Genomic DNA, 26,183 nt, shown 5'->3' with positions numbered 1-26,183 from the left:
TGGGGACCACAGACCACTTCTCAGTACCTATGCTTTCTGGCTGATGTTTTGGTCACTTTTGAATGTTGGTGGTGCTTTCACACTCGTGGTAGCATGAGATGGACTCTACAACCCACACAAGTGGCTCAGGTAGCGCAGCTCATCCAGGATGGCACATCAATGCGAGCTGTGGCAAGAAGGTGTGCTGTCTGTCAGCGTAGTGTCCAGAGGCTGGAGGCGCTACCAGGAGACAGGCCAGTACACCAGGAGACGTGGAGGAGACTGTAGGAGGGCAAGAACCCAGCAGCAGGACCGCTACCTCCGCCTTTGTGCAAGGAGGAACAGGAGGCGCACTGCCAGAGCCCTGCAAAATGACCTCCAGCAGGCCACAAATGTGCATGTGTCTGCACAAACGGTTAGAAACCGACTCCATGAGGATGGTATGAGGGCCCGACATCCACAGATGCTCACAGCCCAACACCAGAGAATGCCAGAGAACACCAGGATTGGCAAATTTGCCACTGGCACCCTGTGCTCTTCACAGATGAAAGCAGGTTCACACTGAGCACCTGTGACAGATGTGACAGAGTCTGGAGACGCTGTGGAGAGCGATCTGCTGCCTGCAACATCCTTCAGCATGACCGGTTTGGCAGTGGCTCAGTAATGGTGTGGGGTGGCATTTCTTTGGAGGGCCACACAGCCCTCCATGTGCTCGCCAGAGGTAGTATGACTGCCATTAGGTACCGAGATGAGATCCTCAGACCCCTTGTGAGACCATATGCTGGTGCGGTTGGCCCTGGGTTCCTCCTAATGCAGGACAATGCTAGACCTCATGTGGCTGGAGTGTGTCAGCAGTTCCTGCAAGATGAAGGCATTGAAGCTATGGATTGGCCCACCCGTTCCCCAGACCTGAATCCGATTGAGGACATCTGGGACATCATGTTTCACTCCATCCACCAATGTCATGTTGCACCACAGACTGTCCAGGAGTTGGCGAATGCTTTAGTCCAGGTCTGGGAGGAGATCCCTCAGGAGACCATCCGCCACCTCATCAGGAGCATGCCCAGGCATTGTAGGGAGGTCATACAGGCACCTGGAGGCCACACACAATACCGAGCCTCATTTTGACTTGTTTTAAGGACATTACATCAAAGTTGGATCAGCCTGTAGTGTGTTTTTCCACTTTAATTTTGTGTGTGACTCCAAATCCAGGCCTCCATTGGTTAATAAATTTGATTTCCATTGATTTTTGTGTGATTTTGTTGTCAGCACATTCAACTTTGTACAGCACAAAGTATTCAGTGAGAATATTTCATTCATCAGATCTAGGATGCGTTATTTGAGTGTGCCCTTTATTTTTTTTGAGCAGTCTATTTTATATAAGCCATTTTATGTGGTTAATGTCCTTTGTGGCTTTTAACACTTTCAAAAATAAAGTCCACTTCTGACAGCTGAATATTTTAAGATTTGTTTTACTGGTTGTGTGTCTAAGAAAGCACTCTGTGGGTCTTCAGGGGAATCCCGGGCTGTTTAATGGGGCTGCATTGTTACAGCTTTGTGCTGTGAAACCTGGGACTGCTCCATTGCCCCTTTGTCCTTCCTTTTTTTTCTTTGTCAGACCATGTATTATTGATGAGGCTTAAAGTTACACTGATGCATTTCTGGTGTTCTCCTGTATCAGCTTTTCTTCCGAGGTGCAGCACTCTGGGATCTCTTACATCTCCGTTAGCAGTTATGAAGTTCAGGGCGTTCCCAAGCTCCACTTTGAATAAAGTCATTTTCAGTTACCTGCAAATGGTTACCACACATAAAGCACAAGATAAGCATGAACGCTGCATGTGATCAGAGAGCAGAGGTTACATGTGGCCCAGAGCACCTCAGAATAAATGCTACTTTTCAAACATTTACTAACATTGAACACTGGGCTGGCTGATGGCTTCTGCTACCCCAGAAACAGTTACTTAGAGTATGAAACAGCCTTTATTCATAGATTTTTAAGTTGTATTTTCACCCTGATTATAGCCTAGGTGTTTAATAAGCATGGGGATAAAGGAGGGGCTCGTATGCAGGAATAAAAGGCAGCAGCATAATTTTTGTTTCGGTAATTTCAGGTTATAATTTATTCTCAGAAAACACACACATACATACATACGCACACACTGGGTTACATCCAGTCCAGTAGTTACAGATGTGCCTTTTAAACGAGGACAAAGCCAGAAATAATCAGTTGACCAAGAACAAAATAACTGTCATCTGTCAGTGCATGAAATCAGAGGCCTGCCTCATGACTGTGATTGATTACCTCTTCACACATCATCATGCTTTATACTCTTCATACTATATCATCTTCATTTTTCACTCAGGCTTCTGAGTCCCAGACCATCCACCATCCTCTCTATGCCCTATTACAGATGTGCATCCTCCAGCAGGGTTTTGATGCAGAAAATCCTGTGCACGTTGGCTGCAATCAGCAGTTTCTTCCTTAACAGAAGTTTCATTGATTTAAAGAGTTGTTTTCAGGCTGTGTTCGAACCTAAAAATAACCTGATTTAAATGAATGTACTGCTGAGACTTCACTCAACTGTTAAATTAGGTTTTCAAACCAACAGACTATTGAATTAGCAAACTTTCTCAATTCAGTTCCATTTTTATTTATATGGCGCCAAATCACACCTGAACAGTCACCTGAAGGCGTCTGTTTGTTGTGACTGTTGCCTCTCAATGGAATCTAACATGCACTGAGAGGCAAAACAGCTTCCAGCACAAAATTTTGCTGTGGGGCTCCACCGGAGCAGCACTGCAGACTCACAATTCAATATAATCCTTATTGATCCTATACTAACCCTTTAATAAACCCACGGTTCATCCTCTGATTGAAAAAGGCTCTTTTTATCTCATGTCTCTTTAAACACCCCTACCTAAAAGTACACTTTCTTCTGATTGGCCAACTTTTTGGAGTCCTACCTTAAGTATTAAGAGATGAGGTGTTTGTCATCCTGTTGCACACACAGTATCAGATAACAGATCAGATCAGGACCCTCTTTTTTTTATTGTTGTTTTATTATAAACTGATTCTATTTTCATCACTTTTTATGCTGCTGTTTTCCTCTGGTCTGTTCTGCAGTGTCACTCATCTGGTTAAATAGCCTAAGTGCAGCTTGGTTTTTCTCAGCTTTCCCTGACAGCAATCAACCATTTCTTCACATGACGCTCACATGACGCTCACAGGGTGGAAATGCTTCATGAGGCAGGCCCCAGGTCAGTTCCACAGCTAAATTTAATCTGTCACTTTTAATCCAGCTTCCAGTGTCCACAGTCAGGTCAGCATTTTGTTTTTCTTTGTGTTAAATCATCTCTAAAAGTGTAGGATATTCATTCAGTTGATATGATCATTATGTTGTGGGGTTAATTTCCTAATATTAAAGTAAATATCTATTTAGAATCTATCCTGTGTGTTAGAGGCTCAAACTGTGGTGGTTGCAGCAGAAATGCTTGTGCTTTTGAGCGGCAGCAGTCATTAGTCCGAACAGTTCTTTCTTGTCGCCCTCCCTCCATCATTGCACCCCCACCAGCTCTGTGATGGGCGGGGCAAACACCATCAGTTCCTGGTATTTGTGAAAGAACAGATTCAGGCGAGACAGGTAGGTGTCCTCCTGATATGGAAGCTGCTTTTCAGTCAGGTATTTGGACACAACAGGCTTCACCTGCAGAGGAATAAAGTAACCATAGTAGGAAATAAATATATTTAGCAATTAAATGATCACCAATAGGCTGCAATCTAACAGCTCTGCAACAAGCAGGTAAATATACTGATTTATGGTAAGAATTTCATTTGGAAGTGTCACCTTTAAACACATGTTGTCTGAAAGAAAGGGGAAGAGATGGTGCTCCACGTGGCAGTTAATTAGCGAGTGTCCAAACATCCAGTCCAGCAGAGGGTTTCGCGGCAGGTTCAGGACTCCGTGGGTCATCTGGTAAATCCTCTTCGGTCGGCGAGTTGAAGAAAACATGGGCAGGCCAATATGCTGCAATTAGAAAAAGCTTCAATAAGTTTATAATCATCACAAGTTATGTGGACAACTGTACATTCACCAGCCACTTTATTAGGTGCACCCGTTCAACTACCGGTCAATGCAAATTTCTTTTTAGTCAATTACCTGCCAGGGATTTAGTGCATTTAGACAAACTAGATCAGATCAGATCAGATCAGAATCTTTATTGTCATTGTACACAGAAGTTGCACAACGAAATTTAAAATGCATTCCTTTCTAGGTGCCTCAGACAACAAATAATAAAATAATAAAAATATGAGTGATAAAAATGATTACTAAAATACAGTGCACAATAGTAAATTAAGATGAATCTAGCCCCAATACACACACCAACGCACGCACACAGTCAGCACTACCACCCCACATCACTGTCCAAACCACACAGAGTTCAGTTCAATGATAGCCCTGGCATAAAAGCTGTTCCTCAGTCTGTTTGTTCTGGCCTTCATTGTCCTGAAACGTCTGCCTGATGGCAGTAGCTGAAACAAGGAGTGTCCAGGGTGTGAGGGGTCCTGGAGGATGTTCTGTGCCCTCCTCTGGCAGCGGGCATTGAACAGTTCCTGGAGGGAGGGCAGGGGACAGCCTATGATCTTTTGAGCCGTGTTGATGATTCGCTGGAGTGTTTTCCTGTCTGCTGCTGTGCAGCTGTTGAACCACACGCACAGACAGTAGGTCAGGATGCTCTCTACACAGCAACGGTAGAAGGACACCAGCAGATTCTGGGTCAGATAGTTGCTCCTAAGAACCCTCAGGAAATGCAGTCTCTGTTGGGCCTTCCTGTAAATGCTGGTCGTATTGATACTCCAGGTCAAATCATCCCGCAGATGTACTCCCAGGAACCTAAAATCTGAAACCAGCTCCACTTCATCCCCCTCGATGAACAGAGGTTGAATGACATGTGTTGTCCTCCTAAAGTCTACTACCATCTCCTTTGTCTTAGTGGTGTTCAGGATCAAGTTATTCTCACTGCAACTAAACATCAGAGGAAGAAATGCTGACGTTGATGGCATGGTTGTTGGTGCCAGATGATTGGTCTGAGTGTTAATGAAACTGCAGATCTACCGTGATTTTCATTTCTAGCCTTTACAGAGAATGATCCAAAAAAAGAGAAAATATCCAGGAAGGCAACAGTAACTCAACCAAGGTATTGCTCTGAATGCAAAATACATTGATCCTTGAAGCAGATGAGCTTTAGCAGCAGAAGACCACACCAGCTGGAGCTCCTGTCAGCTAAGAACAGGAAACTGAAGCTAAAATTCTCACAGGCTCACCCAAAATGGACAAAAGTTGTCTGATCTGATTACCCTTGAATTCTGCAGTAACAATTGGATGGTAGGGTCAGAATTTGTGATAAACAGCAGAAAGCATAGATCCACCCTGCCTTGCAGGTTCAGGGTGCTGCTGGTGGTATAATGATGCAGAGGATATTTTCTTGGCACACTTTGGGCCCCTTACTACCAACTGAGAATCGCTTAAATGCACAGTCGGTTTCTGACCATGTCCACCCCTTTATGAGTATTCTGGAATGTGGTGGAAGAGGAGATTCACATCGTGGATGTGCAGCTGACACATCTGTAGCAGCTGTGTGCTGCCGTCACGTCAATATGGAGCAAAGCCTCTGAGGAATGTTTCCAGCACTTTGTTGAATCTGTGCCACAAAGAATTAAACCAGTTCTGAAGGCAAAAGGGGTCCATCCTGGTACAGTAAGGTGTACCTAACAAAGTGGCCACCAAGTGCATATTATGGTAGGCTTCATTAGACCTGGCCAGTAAAGTTAAGCTTAGCGTAAAAATATCAAAGAACAATAATGGCATATTTGTGTTTCAAGGAAAAATCCAGTGCAAGCTGGTACCAGAGGGTCAAACTGTCAGCCCTGCGACTGGTGGACAACCCAACTCATTATTGTTAGCATAGGTAGAATTTAATATATGAATCCAAAATGACGGCATTTTGGCCACCACTTTCCTGGTTTTTAGAGCCAGAAGTGATCATATTTGGAAGATGCAAATTTAGCAGCTAAGGGTAGCAAGCTTGGTGAGGAGGCTGATACAGTCTAATTAGTGCTAAGTAATATGAAAATTAAATACGAGAACTTCACTTACCAAAATATTGTTTCTCAGATAATTCCATTAAAATGCTCCAAAAGGCACCTATAATACAAACACTGTGAAGAGGTCCAGTTTAGTGACTAGAATCGGTGAACGTGAGGCCTAATAGAAGACCCACCTGTCAGTCAAAGGAGCCACACCTCTAACTTAAAGTCTTAACAAAACAGATGAGTTATAAAAAAAGAAGAAAAAAGCCTGCCGTATGATTGTAATGAAGGAGATATTTTTGTAGCAGACAGTAAATGTATTTATTTCATGGCTGAATTTTAAGAAAGGGATTGGCCCTTTTTTGGAGTCTGCCTCAAGTGTTCACTAGAGGAATTGCAGTTTTGGCCCCTCTTGGCCCTAAAGGTCACCACTGGATTTGTGCCTATAAAACACCAGCAACACTAAAATATACTTAAATTAAGCTCAGGTTCAATGCAGAGTGTGATTCATGTGTAGTGCCATCATGAAAAGTTAAGCAAATCCAAATTTGACAGAAAAAAACTGAGTTCTGAGGGGGGGGGGGCAGCAGGACAAGACGCTGGCCAACAACACTGCAGGAGACCTGGGAGGACAGGTTTTCAGTCCAAAGCCCCCCAGCAAGAACAAACAGTTTCCACTGCCACACTGCTGAACCTGTGTTTTCTAATCCACCTTCACACACTTTGATCGGAACAATGCACAATGACCTGCTGGACTCCATCTGGGAAAATCATGCATGAATTGTTTCTTTTTATCCCTTTAGTTCACCGACTGCTCTGAGAACACAATGCTGCATTGAAGTTTCTCAAAAGACCTTGTTACAAGAAACACCCTCATGACCATTTCACATGAACCCGGCACACATAAATCTGTGAGAGATGAATATATATGGACAAAATGTGACCCTTTCATACAGTATTCTAGTGAGGTTTTAGTCTCAGTCATTTTGTGCTCATTATGTGGTCATAGTTGAATTATGTTACCTTCCTTTGAGTCCGGCAAATTGCATCTGCTTGTTTTGTGTCATTGTGTGAAGCATGCTGGTTTTAACATTAAAATATAAGTATTTACATCTTATATTTGTCATTAAGTTGAAGAGAGGTCACATGTCAAATTTAAGAGTTTTTAGGATACTAACAGAATCTAACTAACCATGTTCTCACCTGGAAGATGTTGACGTGGATGTACGGCACGGAAAACATCGCCCTGCACACGAGCATACAGACCAAGGCCCCATAAGGCGACCTGAACTCGGAGACATTGATGAGCAGCCAGTACTGTGAATACAGGCCCAGCGCTACCATCATGGCGGTCCTGAGGATGTGGACCAAAGAGTGTCCTTTGATCTGAGCTGCAAGACCGTGAGAGTATGCATGAACAGAAAGTTAGGTAGGTAAACACAGAAACCATCAGCTTGTCTTTGGTCCTCTGGCACTTCTTACCAAGTGCAACAAGCGGAGTGATGATTGGCACGGCCAGGGGGGCTATGAACAGGTAGATGATGCGAGGCAGGAAGGGGACCTTCCACACACTGGAGTCACCCAGTCCAATGACATTAGTGTGAGCATGATGCATCTTAATGTGGCCCTGAATGCCGGCTCGTGCTGAGAATGAACCGCAGATCTGAGGGGATGAAGAACAAGTGGAGGTGTTAAACCAGCAATGATGCAGCACATGAAACAATCACTGAAAACGGTCAAGCAGGGAAATCCCAGCTCCTGTTACTGCCTGCACCTTCACTATACTATACTTTTTTTCTGCTTGCACTGATAGCAGCTAATTGCTGGAAAAGGCGAAGGTCAGAAGAGGTTCGGATATTTTTTTACAATCAGTAATCATCCACAAATCTTTAAAAGTTATTAAATATATCGCTTATAAGTATTTGCTCTGTCGAATCCTGGGCCCCGGTAGAAAAACAGCAGTTTGGGGAAGTGTAGCTGCTAACTGCTGGAACAAAGAAAAGTACAGAGATAAGTGGGAAGTTTGTCCCACACCACTTAATGGACAAAATTATACTAACGGTGATTCCTGTTAGTGGTCAGTGATGGCTTACCCAGTAAATCATAAAGCACGCAAAGCTGAGTTTGTGTTTGTAATGAAACACAGGCTAAACATAGATTTACAGTACATGGAAATACACACCACACTGCCAGGAAATCAGGCCTGAAATTACTACACAGTCACTCAGAGACATATACAACAGCGTGCTGGAAAAGACTACAACTGCAGCCAGATATTTACCTTAAGTACAGATATTTATGTTTAATTTGTTAAAATACAGTGTATCACAAAAGTGAGTACACCCTCACATTTCTGCAGATATTTAAGTATATCTTTTCATGGGACAACACTCACAAAATGACACTTTGACACAATGAAAAGTAGTCTGTGTGCAGTTTATATAAGAGTGTAAATTTATTATTCCCTCAAAATAACTCAATATACAGCCATTAATGTCTAAACCAGCAGCAACAAAAGTGAGTACACCTCTAAGAGACTACACCCATAAATGTCCAAATTGAGCACCGCTTATCATTTCCCCTCCATGTCATGTGACTCGTTAGTGTTACTAGGTCTCAGGTGTGCATAGCGAGCAGGTGTGTTCAATTTTGTAGTACAGCTCTCACACTCTCTCATACTGGTCACTGAAAGTTCCAACATGGCACCTCATGGCAAAGAACTCTCTGAGGATCTTAAAAGACGAATTGTTGCGCTACACGAAGATGGCCAAGGCTACAAGAAGACTGCCAACACCAAACTGAGCTGCAGCACAGTGGCCAAGATCATCCAGCATTTTAAAAGAGCAGGGTCCACTCAGAACAGACCTCGCGTTGGTCGTCCAAAGAAGCTGAGTGCACGTGCTCAGCGTCACATCCAAATGCTGTCTCTGAAAGATAGACACAGGAGTGCTGTCTGCAATGCTGTCAGTGCTCAGACCATACGCTGCACACTACATCAAATTGGTCTGCATGGCTGTCACCCCAGAAGGAAGCCTCTTCTGAAGTCTGTACACAAGAAAGTCCGCAAACAGTTTGCTGAAGACATGTCAACAAAGGACATGGATTACTGGAACCATGTCCTATGGTCTGATGAGACCAAGATTAATTTGTTTGGTTCAGATGGGGAGTTACATTTCATTGATGAACACATGAACTCCAATATGTACTGTGAAATAATGAAGCAGAGCGTGATCCCCTCCCTCTGGAAACTGGGTCGCAGGGCAGTGTTCCAGCATGATAATGACCCCAAACACACCTCTAAGACAGCCACTGCTGTAAAGGTGCTGGATTGGGCAAGCATGTCTCCAGACCTAAACCCAATAGAACATCTTTGGGGCATCCTCAAGCGGAAGGTGGAGGATCGCAAAGTCTCGAATATCCGCCAGCTCCGTGATGTCCTCATGGAGGAGTGGAAAAGCATTCCAGTGGCAACCTGTGAAGCTCTGGTAAACTTCATGCCCAGAAGAGCTAAGGCAGTTCTGGAAAATAATGGTGGCCACACAAAATATTGACACTTCAGGAACTTTCACTAAGGGGTGTACTCACTTTTGTTGCCGCTGGTTTAGACATTAATGGCTGTAGATTGAGTTATTTTGAGGGAAGAATAAATTTACACTGTTAAATAAGCTGCACACAGACTACTTTTTATTGTGTCAAAGTGTCATTTTGTCAGTGTTGTCCCATGAAAAGATATACTTAAATATCTGCAGAAATGTGAGGGGTGTACTCACTTTTGTGATAAACTGTAAATAATCTTATACAGGGCCTTGGTGCAGTATAAGATAAAACAGCTGTAGCTTCATATTCATGAGAGTGATATCAATCTTCTCTGACTCTCAGCAGGAAAAAGCAAATGTCCCAAAATGTCCAAGTACTGCTTTAAGCACACAGCTACTGATGTGTATGTGAGAATAAAGACGCAGCTCCACAGCGAGCTTTGCCTCGCGGGTATTTAATGACAGTCTTTCAGTTTATTTCTGCACATCTCACCTCAATGAAAAAGACGGCCCAGAACTTTCCCCAGGCCTGCGACTCGCTCAGCGCCCCGTGGCTGGCCAGATGTGTCCCCTTGACGGTGATGACAGCGTGAGCCACGCCCATCAGCAGCATGCCCGCCAAAAACCACAGAAGCCTCGAGGAGCCCAGCAGCAAGAAGGCTGCAAGACAGAACGCAGGGAATAAAGGCAGCTGCTGACCTTTATAAATGCAGAAACATACTAACCCCTTTACCCTTGGACACACTACAGTACTGCTGCACTGTTTCTATACAGTCACTGTTATTACTCACACACATTATTTCTTGTCATCACTTAAGAGTTTTTCTTTTCTGAAAGGATGCTGGATGTTTCTGCTGGACTTTCATTGTTCAGTAAGCCTTTGATAGCAGCTACATGAGGCTTGGTATCACTGAATATTTGCAGTGGGTGATCATTCTCATAGCCACCAAGTACAGGAAGATGAGTGTTTAAAGATTTGCTTTTGTCTTTGTTGTTTAACAGAACAGGACAGGCTTATAATTCCTAAAATAGAGTTGAGAGCAAAATTACTAATAATACATCATTCATATTTTTTTGTAAAGGAAATTTATGAATAAAATGTGAATCCAAAATTCCTTCCTTCCTTCCTTCCTTCCTCTTCTGCTTATCTGGGGCTGGGTTGTAGGGGCAGCAGCCTAAGCATAGAAGCCCAGACCTTCCTCTCCCCAGCCACCTCCTCCAGCTCATCCAAGGGAACACTGAGGCATCCCCAAGCCAGCTGAGAGATATAATCTCTCCTGTGTGTCCTGGGTCTGCCCTGGAGCCTCTTCCCATTAGGACATGACCGGAAAACCTCACTCAAATGGCGCCCAGGAGGCATCCTAGTCAGATGCCCGAACCACCTCAACTCCTCCTCCTCCTCCTTTTGATGTGGAGGAGCAGTGGCTCTACTCTGAGCCCCTCCCTAATGAAAGCACTCCTCACCCTATCCCTAAGGGAGAGGCCAGCCACCTTTCAGAGAAGCTCATTTCTGCTGCTTGTATCCGCAATCTTGTTCTTTCGGTCACTACCCATGGGTGAGGGTGGGGATGTAGATTGACCAGTAAATCAACAGCTTTGCTTTCACGCTCAGAGCCCTCTTAACTGTGACGGGCCGGTACAGCATCCGCATCACTGCAGACACAGCTCCAATCCATCTGTCAATCTCCCGTTCCCTTCTCCTGTCATTTGTGAACAAGATCCCGAGATACTTAAACTCCTCCACCTGGGGCAGCAACTGATCCCTGAGCCAGAGTGGGCACTCCACTCTTTTCTGGCTGAGGACCACCTCAGACTTAGAGGTGCTAATTCTCATGCCAGCCGCTTCACACTTGGCTGCAAACTGTTCCACTGCAAACTGGAGGCCACCACCTAATAAAGCATCATCTGCAAAAACCAGGGATGAGATTCTGAGGCCACCAAGGCACAGTGGCCTTCCGCCACTTGGCTACGCCTAGAAATTCTGTCCATAAAAATCCTGAACACAATCTGTTACAAAGGGCAGCCCTGGCAAAGTCCAACACCCACAGGAAATGATTCCGACTTATTGCTGGCAATATGGACCAAGCTCTTGCTGTGGTTGTACAGGGACTGAATGACACCCCATTCTCCTGCAGCATCCTCCACAGGATACCCTAAGGGTCATGGTCGAATACCTTCTCCAAGTCCACAAAACACATGTAGACTGAATGGGCAAACTCCTACGTATGCTCAAATATCATCAAGAGGGACAAGAGCTGGTCCAGCATTCTGCAGCCAATGAAAATGTGGACGAAAACTGGATTGTTCCTCTTGAATCTGAGGAATGGATGGACTTTCCTTTTCAGCACCCTAGCACGGGCCCCCCCGGGTAGGGTGAGGAGTGTGATCCTCTCATAGTTGGAGCACACCCTCTGGTCCTCCTTCTTAAAGATAGGGACCACCACCCAAGTCTGCCAATCCAGTGGCACCACCCCAGATCTCCATGCAATGTTCCAGAGGCGTGTCAACCAAGACAGCCCTACAACATCCAGAGCCTTCAGGAACTCATGGTGAATCTCATCCACCCCAGGGGCCCTGTCACCAAGAAGTTGTTTAACCATTTCAGTGACCTCACCTCCAATGATGGGTGAGTCGTCCCCTCGTCCCCAGATGTGCTTCCACTACAAAAGGCATGTCAGTGGGATCCAGGAGGTCTTTGAAATATTCCTTCCACTGCCTGACTATAGCCTCAGCTGAAGTCAGCAGCACCCCACCTGCACAATATATCATGTGAGTAGAGTACCGCATTCCCCTCCTGAGTTGCCTGGCAGTTTGCGAGAATAGCTTTGAGGCTGTCCGAAAGTCTTTTTCTCCTCCCACACCCAAGTTTTTGCTTCAGCCACTGCCAGAGCCATGTTTCGCTTGGCCTGCTGGTACCAGTCAGCTGCCTCCAAAGTCTCACAGGCAGACGATGCCCAATAAGACTCCTTCAGCTTGATGGCTCCCTTCACCTCTGGTGACCACCATCTAGTTTGGGGATTACTACCACGACAGGCACCAACCACCTTGCAGCCCCAGCTCTGAGCAGCAGCCTCAACAATGAAGGTGTGGAACATTGTCCATTTGGACTCAATCTCCTCAGCCTCCCTTGGAATGCTGCCAAAGTTCTGCCGGAGGTGGAAGTTGAAGATCTCGCAGACTGGGGCCTCTGCCAGGTGTTCCCAGCGCACCCTAACTATACGTTTAGGTGCACCAGGTCTGTCCAGCATCCTCCTCCGCCACCTGATCCAACTCATCACCAGGTGGTGATCAGTTGACAGCTCAACTCCTCTCTTCACCTGAGTGTCCAGAACATACAGCTGAAGATCTGGTGATACGATTACAAAATTGATCATCAGGCTGTGCTGATGTCACATGCACTGATGGACATCCTTGTGTTTGAACATGGTGTTTGTTATGGTCAAACTGTGGTTTGAACAGAAGTCCAATAACAAAGCACAACAAAAAACCATCGGGTTCAAATCGGGCAGGGCGTTCCGCCCAATCACACCCTTCCAGGTTTCACTGTCATTGCCCACGTGAGCACTGAAGTTTCCCAGTTGGACAATGGAGTCACCAGACAGGTCATCAGGCATCCAGCCCAGCGACTCCAAGAAGGCTGGGTACTCTGAACTATCATTTGGTGCATAAGTGCAAAGAACAGTCAGGACCCATTCCCCAGCCCGATGGCAAAGGGACTCAACCTTCTCCAACGTATAGGCAGCAAACCGAAGGAATGCAAGAATACCCACCCCAGCTTGCCACCTCTCACTGAAGGCAACTCCAGACTGGAACAGAGTCCAGCCCTTTCCCAGGAGGCTGGCTCCATAGCCCAGACCATGCATTGAGGTGAGCCCAACTATATTTAGTCAGTATCAGCCTCACGCACTAGCTCAGGCTTCTTCTCCACCAGAGAGGGGACATTCCATGTCCCAAATGCCAGCCTCAATGGATGGAGATCAGTCTGCCAGGGCCTTCACCTTTGGGTGTAGCCCGATACACATCGCACCTAACCCCTACGACACCTGTGGGTGGTGGGCCTATGGGGGCCACCACCCCATAGGCCCACCTCTTCAGGCTGTGCCCGGCCGGGCACCACGGGCTAATGCAGGCCACCAGACACTCTCCCTCAAACCCCCTCTCCAGGCCTGGCTCCAGGGTGGGGCCCAGGTAACCTTATCTTAGGCAGGTTAAACTGTTCCCTTAATGTGTTTTCCACAGGAGTTGTTGGAATCACTGTTTGTCTGGACTCTCACCCAATTTGCCATGGGAGACCCTACCAGGGAGCAATGCCTCTGAATGACATATGTCCTGGGATCACTGGGACACAGAAACCTCTCCACCACGATGGTGGTGATTCACAGAGGAGTAGGTTTTTAATTCTGAAATAATTGGAATTTTTCATGAAATTCCCACATTTGACTTCCTGTGTTCTTCGTCTGCTCCATGCAGCTTGATGCAGCTTCCATAAGACAGGATTTGAATATGTAGCTCTTTGGATTACTACCTATTTCTGTTTGACTGCATAATAATGACACAAAATGAACTCTAAGCTAACATCGGCTTATTAAGGTTTTACAACTTAGAAAAGGAAATAAAGCTGCTGCAATCCATATCTTTACATTTATCGTGAGTCAGATTATGTAATGTGAAAGCCACTGTAATCAGCATGACGGGCAGGAAGCTCAGGTAAAAAATGAAACTCTATGCTGGAATCACTGTATGCTGACACTGTCACCACACATGCCTCCTTGCACTATCACTGAGTACTGTTATTTACATTTATCTGTAGTTTAGAGTCTGAATAGAAGTTGGCTTATGATGGACATGAGAAGAAGCTTTAAATGCACTCATCTAAGACTCAGTGCTGTTTTATGCATAGACCGATTTAACCTAATTAAGTTGAAATAACTCCTTCATAATAACACATTGGAAATTTTACCTACTACTGATACTTCTCTGGCTGGCTTTGGCACGTTCTCTTCCTAACCCAATAAAACTGCTAATATGACGCACCTCCAATTTCAAAGCAGCCTGTTTCAAAGTGATAAGTCACAAGTTCAGTGCTACACAGTGACAGATACTCCCTCAGCCTCATTCTGCAACTACAGTTCAGAAACACCATGAAATGCACTTCAAGGAATTATATTTTAGTGAAAGCTCAGTAAAAAAAAAAAAAAAGAGTTACAAAGGCCTGCTGCTGCTGCTGCAGAGCTAATCCATGTTAATTACAGCTATGTCTTCAAGTCTGGAATCAAGCCTGAACCTTAAAGCTGTCAGATCCAATGATCAAGTGACATGAGTCACAATAGACAGCAGTCCAGAATGAGGTCAGTAGCTGACCACCAGTGACCCACATAAAATGGGACACCATGAATGTGGAAATCCAGACTGAGGGATGAGGTGGGAAAACACTAAATTTGTATTTCTGGAAAGTTGTTGCAGATGACAAAAAAATTATAAATGAGACCATTAGAGTTGTAAATATTCAGTCATTATAATATGATGGGGATATTATGCAATATTAGTATTGAATTTTGTTAACACTTGAAGTTTGTGGCATGGTTTTATTTTACTAACTAGCTGGTATCTGTATTTGTGTGATGCACCCTGTTAACCAGGCTAACTAGCATTAAATGATAACTCTCCAAATGTGGCCTTTTCTGTCCATCCAAAAACCCACTGTGGAACAGCCAAAATGTCACATTTGAGGGTTTAAAGTGAAAATTCACAAACCAATGGGTGACATCACAGTGGCTGTGTCCATCTTTTATATACCATCTATGACAAATAAATTACCTTTTGGGGGTATTTTCAGGACTAAATGCAGCCATTAACAAAAGACAATGTTACACTAATGGAAGTCCCTCCCAGGCTTTGAGCTACTAGTTGAGCCAATTGTTAATTTTTTTTGTCAAATAGTTACAGAAACACAAAATGACACAAAGTGAGCTCAAATTGACTAAATAAATTTTCTCTAAAGTGAATAACAAATTCATCACAAATTAGCTGTCTGCAGCAAAAATAACTCATAGACACCTTTTTGTATCTATGTACCAACATCCAGGACCTTGTGACCACTGAAGACAGTTGCCATGATATCAGCTGTATGAAGTTGTGCCTTACCAGGTGGGAGACAGAGGAACGCTGCTGCCAGGATACTGCAATCGACCCCCCTCCTCTCCCACCAGCTGCTCTCCTTCACCACCTTCTGAACCAGCCTCGTCAGCTCCATCATGTAAGACTCCTTCTCTGCCTCTCCAGCTCCTGCCCCTCCATCCTTCACCTGTGAATCCCCTCTCTTCATGACTAACATCTGCCCATCTCCTCCTCTGTCATCCCGACCTTCCCTCCACTCTTCTGGTACGCTCTGCATCCTGAACACCGGCTTAGAACAAAGTCACCATGCAGCTTGTGTCCTCTTGTGAGCAGCTGCTGATAAGCACTGCAGCTTCAGCACACTGTACACAGGTCAAAGTTTGCGTTGCTGTCTCTGTATTGTCAGAGAAGCCCAGCCTCCTTACTGCTGCTTCAAGTGCATTGTGGACCCTCCTTTCCTCCTCATTTCTTTCTTCTTGTTCCACCCTGTCAGCTGACTCCTCAGGCAGCTCAGCAGCAGTGGAATTTATTGTCCCACGGCCCAAAGATGTAAGCCTGCCCTGCGATGGAACTGATCCAAAAATCCTCCTCACACATAGAGCAAATCAAAACTGCTGCTGCTGCTTACCTCGTGGTCGACTCTCCTCTCTGGTTTCTCATATATTCTGCATGCCGTTCACCCCCCTGCTCTGTTTCTCTCTGTGTGAGCTCCTCTTCCTCCTCCCCTCCCTCCACCTTGGCAAATGTCCTGGGAAAGCAGAGGGAGAAAGGAGGGGTGATTAACAGAGGCTGTTCAGTTGTTTCTCCACAGTGGGGGGGGGGTGTCAGACTTAAATGGAAAGATGCTGATGTGCAAGAATTTGTGTGGCTAGTTGGTGTGTGTTCAAGTGCTGCGCAGGTGAGAGCAGATGACTTGTGTGTGTGTGTGTGTGTGTGTGTGTGTGTGTGTATCTGGTATCACTGCTGCTTTTCTCTGGAGAGAGGCCACAGTTCTCGGCTTGAAGCCACACTCTTTAAAAGAAACAGCGCAAGTATTTTTTAAACAGCAGCAAAGGGAACATAAGAGCACCAGGCTGTCTGTGGCTCCACTCACAGCCTCAGCCTGGTGCTTTACTGATGCACTTACTGGAGTCAGCCTTCGCACCAGAGGACGACACATATTATAAGTACAGACACAAAGCACTGAACAGGGATGCAAAATATAGCATTTCTCTGGTTTATTTTATTGGTCTGTGGCGTGTTTAATTAGTTCCTAAAATTTCAAGTTGTGAGGTGAGTTAAACTGCAGCTGTAGTTACAAGTACAAAAGGTACAAACTAGAAGAAAGTGAGAAAAAGACAGAAAATGACCACAAACAGGTGAAAATGGGGAACGACAAAATGAAAACAAAGAGGCAGATGCAGGGACAGAACGCAGGACAAAGAGATGCCAAGGAGCTATCAAAGAAATCTACAGAGAGAAAATACCTAGGGAGACACCTGCAGATAAGCAGACTAAAAACCATAAATGTTTTTTTTTAAACAAAAGCCAGTCAAATAATTTTAAAAAATGTAAACATACACAAGTGGAAAACATCCAAAAAGTAACAGAATCACTGCACCAAAGTACGATGACTAGAAAGTGCATGAAATGGCTACAAAGAGCCTGCTAGCAGCAACAAAAGATGCAGAAAAACTGGCTATAAACAGGTGAGTGAAAGTAATAAACTGTCAGATAAGGGTCCACAAAGACACCCCCCCCCCCCAAAAAAAGACAAAACTAGCTATAAAAAGACATCTCCAAACAGATGATAACTAGACATAAAAGACAAATTGTCAAGTAACAGCTGTACGGCAGGCAGGAGAGGACCCTAATGCAGGACTTAACCTCAGAAATGCTGAAGTCTTACAAAAATAGAAAATAAGGCTGGAATGGAGCCAGAAAACTCAAAGACAAACAGGAAACCACAGAACAAGAAAGTGAGGGAAGAACACAACGAAGGATGGAGGAAAACTGAGAGCTTAAATACACACACAAGGTAATCAGGAAGAGTGGAGACAGCTGGGGAGAACTGCTAAACTGAATCTAACAAACAAGACAAGGGAAGCTAAACTGAACACAAAGAAATGCCAAACAGCTTCAAAAGACACAAATTTACAATGAAGAAAGACAAAGGAACCACAAAGAGACAAAGAAGAACTACAAAGACATCCCATAAAGATACAAAACAGACAAACTGACTGAACAGTGATGGAAAAAGAGACAAAAACACAACCACAGGGATATGCCATACTACTTAAAAATGATAAACTGCTGCATAATAATCTGTCCAAGTTTTCAGCCCACCTTGGTCATTAACCTTGAATAAATTCACACACAAAGAAGTAACAATATTCCCTTTATTTTAATAAAAGATGACAATGTTTAAGAATTCATCATTACAAAAAGTTTTTTTGCCAACATAAAAATGTACATTCATGCACAGTCGTACTCTTGTGCAGCCCGCAGCAGACCTGAAACCAAATAGCTCCCGGAGTAACCTGAGATAGCGGTGTTATCTAACACTCACATAACCTCACTCTGACACCTCATTGTTTTACTGTTGCGACACTGTTTGTCTATCTGCGGCTATTTTCATCCATCACAAACATACTGTTCAGTCACCACTGTGCATGTGCCGCAGGGTAAAATAACAAATATATGTAAGAAAACTGTACGATAATAAAAAAAATGTATATATTAGGGTTGAGGTTTAGGTACATTTGCTAATACATAAAGGTGTTATAGTCATAGTGAGGCTCAGCTGAGACTTTGTGCCCATATATTTGTCTGTGTGGCAGAACTTTCACATGAAATTTGAACTACTCAAAAATGTCTGAAGTCCACTGAGTGTACAGGGGGAAAATTACCAGCATTATTTCCATATATAACTTCTTACTATAAGTTTAATTAGATAAATAATTAAGGAAAACCACATCATGTACAACTGTACTCAGTTACATGTGTAATCCTACTAACATTTCTCAATGGTCCCTAGATTTAAATTATATTGCTATAATAAATCACCACTAGATGGTGCTGTTCAGTAATAAAAATGCAGTTTGGCCTGATTCAATGTTGAGTGAATTTCTGCTCAGGTTTTTCTGGGGTGAAAATATGAAGAGAAATTCCACAACTTATAGAACTGCTCTTATTAAAAACTGATAAAGATGGGCTTTTTTTTTTTACTATTGAGTGAAACATTAGATATTTCTTTTTACAGAGCAGTGGTCCTCATCTAAGACAAGATATGGACAATACTGAGCTTCAAAGCTCAGTGTCTTCAATGGCCTCTGGTTCATCTAGAGTATCCAAACGTCTATTACAGGCATCCAGCAGTTTTTTCCTGGGTCCTAGAGGGATGTGGATGCTGGTGAGGTCCGCATCTGAGCATAGCAGTAGAGCCTCCAAGTCAATCTTCTCCCTCCTGAAGATGGGCATGAACTCACTGAGGCTCTGAGAGGCCAGGAAAGTCTCCAGAGGACTGTTGTCTGGCTCCATGTCATCATCCAGCCCGATGTCAGTCTCCTCCCAGGGAAGCTCCTGCATGTTTCTTTCTTGCAGACTCAAGGCGCTGCCAATACTGTCCTCATCAAAACTGGGAGAACGTCGAGGCAGATTTCCTCGCAGTCGGACGTTAGGTGCTCTCCCCAAAGGTTCACTCCCTGCAACACTCTCTTCATCCCGTGCGCCAATCCCAAACATGCCTCGACTCATGTAGTTCCTCCTGAAAACCATGGTTCCAAGCCCGGGCCGAGTGAACAGTGAGTCACGCCCAGAGTCTGCGCTGATCTCCGAATAAGCAGCCTCATGGAGGCCCGGGTCACTCATGGCACGGGAGACGGTGTCAGCATCATCATCACTGTCACGGGGGAACATATCACGGATGTTGAGCCGTGACCGTTCTCTGGGGTTGGCGTAGGTGCCCTGTTTGAGGAACATGACGTCATTGCTGAGCTGCAGGCCAGACAGTGAGCGCACGCTTTTCCTCCCATCCTCGTAGATCTTAAACGTACCATCAACCTGCTTCTTTTTCTCGAGCTTCTTCTGTATCTTAGCCTTGCCCTTGGCTGTTGAATGCAGGGTGGCCTGAAAGTAACAAATCAGAAATCATGAATCACCCAAGTGTCTTTTAGACAATGTAAATAATTACTGTGTCACAACTCAACTGTGTCAAAGGACATTTGTTGATCTATAATAAATGTTCCCTGTTAACTCAAAACTAAAGTAAAGCAGAAACTAATACTAAAGCAGGGCTTTGATTACGTTTGTGTTCAGATTGAAGATAATAGGCAAGCACCTGTGAGTATGGCATGTTGGAGGTGACAGTGTTGAACTTGCGGCTAAGCGTGCTGCTGCTGGTGTAGCTAGAAAAGCTAATAGCATCCAGGTTGTCTAAAGCCACCGACTCCTTCATGAACCTCCTCTCCATGCGTTCATGGTGCTTCTTCTGGAGCTTCGTGCACTCTTTGATCCGGCGCTCTGCGGCGCGGAACGCCCGGTCCTTGAGCTTGCTGACCAGCTTTGGGTTGATGGTTATTTGCTTGGCGGCGATGGAGTCCAGGTAGCGAACGCAGTCCATGTGGCCTTTGGTGGCAGCCATGTCCAGTGGCGTGTGGTAATCGTTGTCAAGACACCACACATTGGCACCGAAAGCCACCAGGAAGTGCAGGCAATTGTGGTGGCCATTGGCAGCTGCCAGGTGGAGCGGCGTGTTCCCCCAGATGTCACATTTGTCCGGGTCACCTCTGGAAAACAACAGAGGAGAAACCATGTTGTATTTACACACAGAGCTGACTTACTTAGATAGCTTCTAGTCTTTTACAATTTTGTGTTGGTGCCCAATCTAGAACAGGTTCCATGTATTTCCACCAAAGATGACCATATTAGGGATATCCTCTCTCTATGACATGAGTAAAAAAGCACTGGATGAACCCGAGTGGTTAGAGGACTTCATTATTTGAATTCTAGGCCATTTTTATACAAGTATCCACCAGTATAACAGCGTATATACATGACAGAAAATAGGTAAAGCCACAATGTTCATGTTTAAAAAAGGAAGAAAATTACAAATGAATCTGCAGTCTTTTTCCAACCTTGTCATTCTGTAGTAATATCAGCTGGAGGCCTCCACCATATTAGTTCTTTAGCTCTTCCAGTATTTCACTGGAAAATACCACTCATATAAATAATAGTGAAGCATCTGTAAAGCACAACCCTTAATGCAGGCCAACAGCAACACCACCTCCTGCAGCTGCTACAGTGATGACCTGCGTTAATCTGCAGTAAACTCTCCTCTTCCTGTTTTCCCTCCTCCCACATGGACGAGTCCTGATCAATAATTGAAACACAGCAGGTGAAAACATGACAGAGGTGACTCTGCATTATTTATCTCCCACACCCAGACACCACACACCACAACAGGGTCAGCACCCGCATTGGCACCGACCCTGATTTCAGTCTGTGTCTGCGGTGCTGCCCCCGACACACAGAGTGTGAATTTGAAATGACATTTCAGAGACAAACCATGTGGGTGTTTATTTCCCTGTCTGCTGAAAGACCAATTAACAGCTCGCATAATGAGATTGAGAAATCCATCACTGTAGAAACACAGAGGAAGAATCACACTTAAGTAACTCGATTCTCTGAAGCAGTGAGTCAGAGTTTACTAGAAAAAGCCCGGCAAACACGGCCGAAACATGACGTTATCGCCCCAGTCACAACTGGATGTTTCCGTGTAGAACAGAGGTTTAGTCGGACGTGTCTGGTCTCTTTTAAAGCAAGAAACGTTGTGCATTATGCATGTGTCTTTGCATTGTTAATCAAAATACATTTGGTTGTCATCTAATTTGGTAAATAAATTATTGTGAACAGATGACCAAATACCCACTTCACATTTCTTTACATATAAACAACATATTTATGTATATCTGGGTGTAAATTCTTTGCATTGTTAACTTTCTTGCCTGGACAGTTACAGTTGTTGCCTCTCTGCACCCCAAAGTCAGCATTACAAACACGCATCGCTACTTTATTGGTGCGTTCAGGGAGCGTTCACAAGTACCAAGTAGTTTCTTGTGTTTCTCACATCTGAGAAGATTTTGATTTCTTTTGTTCTCATAAGGATGGCATGAAACAATTCTGCTCTACAAACTTACTACAAAGCAAGCGTGGTGGTGGAGGACTGATGATCTGGGGCAGCCACTGAGTCGACCATGAACTCTTCTGTATACCAAAGTATTCTAGAGTCAAATGTGAGGCCTCCTGTCTGACAGCTAATGCTTGGCCTAAAAAGGGTCATGCAACCAGACAAACCAAAGCACAGCAGCAAACCTACAGCAGAATGGCTGAAAAGACAAGAATCAAGGTGCTGCCTGAACCAGAATATCCCCGGCTGGAGGAAGAGTTCGGCCTTTCCCGGCACATAATAATATAATGTGTTCTGTCTCCTCATTTGGTATCAGTGCTCTGACACATTAGCAGTAATCCTGGCAGCTGAAGGATAACTGTCCCATTTTACAGATATGACATGACAATCATACTCTGATTTTGTTTAAATAATTACTGCACACTTTCTGTAAATCCTATAAACTTCATTTCACTTCTCAAATATCACTGTGTTCATCTGCTATATGATATATTTAACTGAAATTGCTGATCCAAACAACCCATGATTTATAAAGGAAAATCATGAAAATTATCAGGGGTGCCCAAACTTTTGCATACCACTGTACATGTTTCAGATCATCAAACCAATTTTGATATTAGACAAAGATAACGAGAGTACATATAAAATGCAGTTTTTAAATGATGATTTCATTTATTAAGGGAAAAACAATCCAAACCTACCAGCCCTGTGTGGAGAAGTCATTGCCCCCTAATCCTAACAACTGGGTGTGCCACCCTTGGCAGCAAGAACTGCAGTCAGGTGTTTGTGCTAACTGGCAGTGAGTCTTTTCTCATCCTTGTGGAGGAACTTTGACCCACTCTTCTTTGCAGGATTGTTTGAATTCGGCCACATTGGAGGATTTGGAAGGTCATACCAATGAATCTCAACTCGGCCACTTAAATTTTTTTTTTGTTTTTGAGCCATTTGTCCTGCTGCATAAGTGAGCTTCAGGGCACGAACTGATGGGCGGATGTCCTCCTTCAGGATTTTCTGGTAGAGAGCAGAATTCATGGTTCCATCAATTACAGCAGGTCGCCCTGAAGCAGCAAAGCAGCCCCAGACCATCACACTACCACCACCATGTCTGATGTTCTTTTTATGAAATGCTGTGTTAGTTTATGCAGATGTAAAGGGAACCTTCCAGAAAGTTCAGCTTCTGTCTCGTCAGTCCACAGAATATTTTCCCCGAAGTCTTGGAGATCCTCCAGATGTTTATTGGCAGATGTGAGATGAGCCTTTGTGTTCTTGCTGATCAGCAGTGGTTTTCTCCTTGGAGCTCTCCCATGGATGCCATTTTTCCCAGTCCCTTTCTGATTGCTGAATCATGAACTCTGACCTTAACCAAGCCCAGTGAGGCCTGCAGTTCTTTAGATGTTGTTCTGGGTTCTTCTGTGACCTCCTGGAGGAATAGTTGATGCGCTCTTGGAGTAATTTTGGTAGCCAGCCACTCCTGGGAAGGTTCCCCACTGTTCCAAGTTTTCTCCACGTTTTCTCCAAGTTTCATAGCCTTAGAAATATCTCTGTAACCCTTGCAGACTGATAGATGTCAGTGACTGGTATGATGCACTGCTTTTTGCCTGCTTCACTTTGTCAGACAGGTTGTATTTAAATGATTCCTTGATTCAAGAGGTTTGACAGTAATCAGGCTTTGGGGTGGATGATGAAAAACGTAGTTAATCAGAGTTAATTCATAATTTAACAAAGGGGGTGGTGGGGAATTACTTTTTCAGACAGAGCCAGGTAGGTTTGGATAGCTTAATAAATGAAATAATCTTTGTCTAATATTAAAATTTGTTTGATGATCTGAAAATTTTAAATGTGACAAATATGAAAAAGAAAAAAAATCCATCCAGATTTAAATACAACTTTAGCTTTAATGGCCCAAACTCTGGTCCTGTCAATACTGTACAGACATGTTTGCATCAGTTAACTTGAGTCCTTTTTGTTTTTTGAATTTTGCCCACTTTTCAGTACAGCTCTTCTGTAAGCTGCTTGTATCAAGATAATATTTCAAATTAAAGCTCACTTTTTTTTTTTTAAAGTGAATGAAAAATTATATTCTTCAGTGTCTGAAATCAAATTATATTGTGTTAGCACAGTTTAAAAACATCAGCGGAATATGTTATTGTGTTGTAGCTTTAATTTTAAATTGCACCATTAACAACTTATGCATGTAAATATACACAATTATGCCTTTTGGTAATAAGAAGAAATGTTTTAAGTATCTAAATAAAATCTAAAAACTTCTATTTCCATGCTGGGGTTGATGAGTGCAGATTTATGATCTTACCCTCTTGCTGTTTTTAGTGTACCGTTTGCTTTGGTGCCTGCTCTGCCGCTCAGCTTTCTTTCTCTGCTTCACATCCACTCGATCCATCACTCTGACCTTTGCAGTACTTCGCAGCACTTCACTGCACGCTTTATAAAGCTGCCAGCTGCATGACACACTGCACTACACCCTGCTGTTAATCTGCTCCCTCTTAGAGAGCCAGCAGCGAACACACTGCTCGGTCTGGGCCCTAAAACTTCCACAGAGTGCGCTCTGATGTCTCCCTCTAACTTATCTCACCTGAGGAGTGATGGTTTCAGTTCTCTCCAAACTTCTGGTCAGTTTTAGTAACTGATCTGTATAGTAATGACTTGTGTATTGTAGCTGAATCAGATTCAGAGCATTAACACCTGCACCTGAACACGCTCTGCTGTGTAATGGATGAGCCCAAGCCTCTGTGAGATTAAATATATGGCTATCACACACATCAGCACACACAAGTGACCTTTCTCTGTAATTATGCTGTTTAAATGTAAAGCCCTCCATCACTTGAAGTGCTGATTAGATTAGTGATGGGGGCTGGGGCCCTCATATTTCTCAGTTAATTTGAGCAGGAACAAAAAAGAAAAATTACTACACAATTACATGTTTCTGTAAATTATAAAGAAACTAACTGCAGTTTATGCAGAATAACAGAAAATAACAGCTGATTACAATGCTACACTCTCTATACAGCACTGCTGTGCATTTACTGAACCTACGGTCACTGACTCTGAAAAAGGCAGAAATGTGCCGGGATTTCACACTGGATAAGATAATGTTTCCAAATACTGTCTAATTTGCTGTCTTGTCAAATGTGCACACAATTTTCTTGCTATAATAGCTGTTGTGATATTTTTAGTACAAAAATATTTTCTACCACGGATTTGGCATTACTTCAACTTTTGATATTTTCTACAGGACTTTATTGTAATTTTTCACTTTTAATCACTATATTGGGATGTTTTGCAGTGAACTATGGCTAACAGACCAAGAGCAGCAAAATTTTACTGCTGCAGAAGCCTTGAGTAAGATGCTTAATGACCACAATGAGACAATGAGACTGAAAACAGCTCAGCTATTACAGATAGATAGATAGATAGATAGATAGATAGATAGATAGATAGATAGATAGATAGATAGATAGATAGATAGATAGATAATCAATTCATAGACATGAAGTAGATAAAAACAGACAAGAAAAAATAAAATACAATATTCTATGATAGAATGACTTTTATTAAAGATATAAAAATCCTAAGTATCATTTCTCCCCCATAATTTCTCCATAAATTTGTAACTATCCAATTATTAGTTTCCACTCCGACAACTTCATAAAACTGTCCAAAGAGGCGAGGACACCCAGGCTGAATCTCCCCCTCTACATAAAAAGCAGAGTGATCGTTCTGGACTCACCCTCTGCCCACGATGAGCCGGAGCGCCTCCAGATTGCCGTGGTAAGCGGCCCATAAGGTCGGTGTCATCCCATCCTCGTCCGGGGCGTTCAGGTCCTTCCGTGTGGCTTCCTTCAGCACGTCCAGGAAGCCGTCCCGGGCCGCCCGGTGGTACCGGTCGTTCATGGCGACACCTCGGCTCACTCCCAGTCGGGTTCCATGGAAGCCCCGGAAGGGCCCGGGTGTGGACGTAACTGTCACTCCAGGACGGTGGGGTGTCCGGACGGCCTGCAGCGGCATAGAGCGGCGTACTGGCCGGTTGCTGGGAGACGGACACAAAGCGTGCTGGTTGTCAAGCAGGGGGCGGGGCCGAGACGACGTCAGGCACACCCCCTTCTGAACTGAAGTCTACGGGAAAATGATTACCCCACAGATGTGGTACAAGTACAACAGCTGCCACTGCGCACGCGAGAGTTTCCTTTTGCGCGCACTGCTCTATGCCACGGCCATAGAGCTCTTTTCAGCCTGTCTGGTAAAGATGTAACAGGTCAGAACACCATAAAAGTTGGTGAAA

At 44.1% G+C, this 26,183-nt stretch overlaps 2 protein-coding genes across 2 annotated transcripts; both read right to left on the bottom strand.

The window, feature by feature from the left end:
- Window positions 1-2,138: 2,138 nt before the first annotated feature.
- Window positions 2,139-15,997, bottom strand: fads6 (fatty acid desaturase 6). The gene is made up of 6 exons (XM_030755261.1): window positions 15,748-15,997; window positions 10,097-10,263; window positions 7,550-7,730; window positions 7,271-7,458; window positions 3,825-4,004; window positions 2,139-3,683 (listed from the first exon to the last, which is right to left on the bottom strand). Exons 1-6 carry the CDS (start codon window positions 15,995-15,997, stop codon window positions 3,534-3,536), a joined length of 1,116 nt encoding a protein of 371 aa, XP_030611121.1. The 3' UTR covers window positions 2,139-3,533.
- A 2,162-nt stretch (window positions 15,998-18,159) lies between these two features.
- On the bottom strand, window positions 18,160-25,900 carry ush1gb (Usher syndrome 1Gb (autosomal recessive)). The gene is made up of 3 exons (XM_030755552.1): window positions 25,632-25,900; window positions 20,039-20,486; window positions 18,160-19,827 (listed from the first exon to the last, which is right to left on the bottom strand). Exons 1-3 carry the CDS (start codon window positions 25,793-25,795, stop codon window positions 19,006-19,008), a joined length of 1,434 nt encoding a protein of 477 aa, XP_030611412.1. The 5' UTR covers window positions 25,796-25,900; the 3' UTR covers window positions 18,160-19,005.
- Window positions 25,901-26,183: the final 283 nt, after the last annotated feature.

This window comes from Archocentrus centrarchus, chromosome 19 (assembly GCF_007364275.1).
Source record: "Archocentrus centrarchus isolate MPI-CPG fArcCen1 chromosome 19, fArcCen1, whole genome shotgun sequence".
Lineage (NCBI taxonomy): Eukaryota > Metazoa > Chordata > Actinopteri > Cichliformes > Cichlidae > Archocentrus > Archocentrus centrarchus.
Note: the sequence above shows the minus strand (reverse complement) of the source record. Positions and strands in the feature narration are given on the sequence as shown.

Coding starts and splice junctions, on each gene's coding strand:
- fads6 (XM_030755261.1), bottom strand. CDS start 15,997: ATGCAGAGCGTACCAGAAGAGTGGAGGGAAGGTCGGGATGACAGAGGA. Junction 4,005..7,270: donor TCCACGTCAACATCTTCCAG/GTGAGAACATGG, acceptor TTCTAATTGCAG/CATATTGGCCTGCCCATGTT. Junction 3,684..3,824: donor CAGACAACATGTGTTTAAAG/GTGACACTTCCA, acceptor ATTCCTCTGCAG/GTGAAGCCTGTTGTGTCCAA.
- ush1gb (XM_030755552.1), bottom strand. CDS start 25,795: ATGAACGACCGGTACCACCGGGCGGCCCGGGACGGCTTCCTGGACGTG. Junction 20,487..25,631: donor CGGCTCATCGTGGGCAGAGG/GTGAGTCCAGAA, acceptor GTTGTTTTCCAG/AGGTGACCCGGACAAATGTG. Junction 19,828..20,038: donor CCAACATGCCATACTCACAG/GTGCTTGCCTAT, acceptor TGTTACTTTCAG/GCCACCCTGCATTCAACAGC.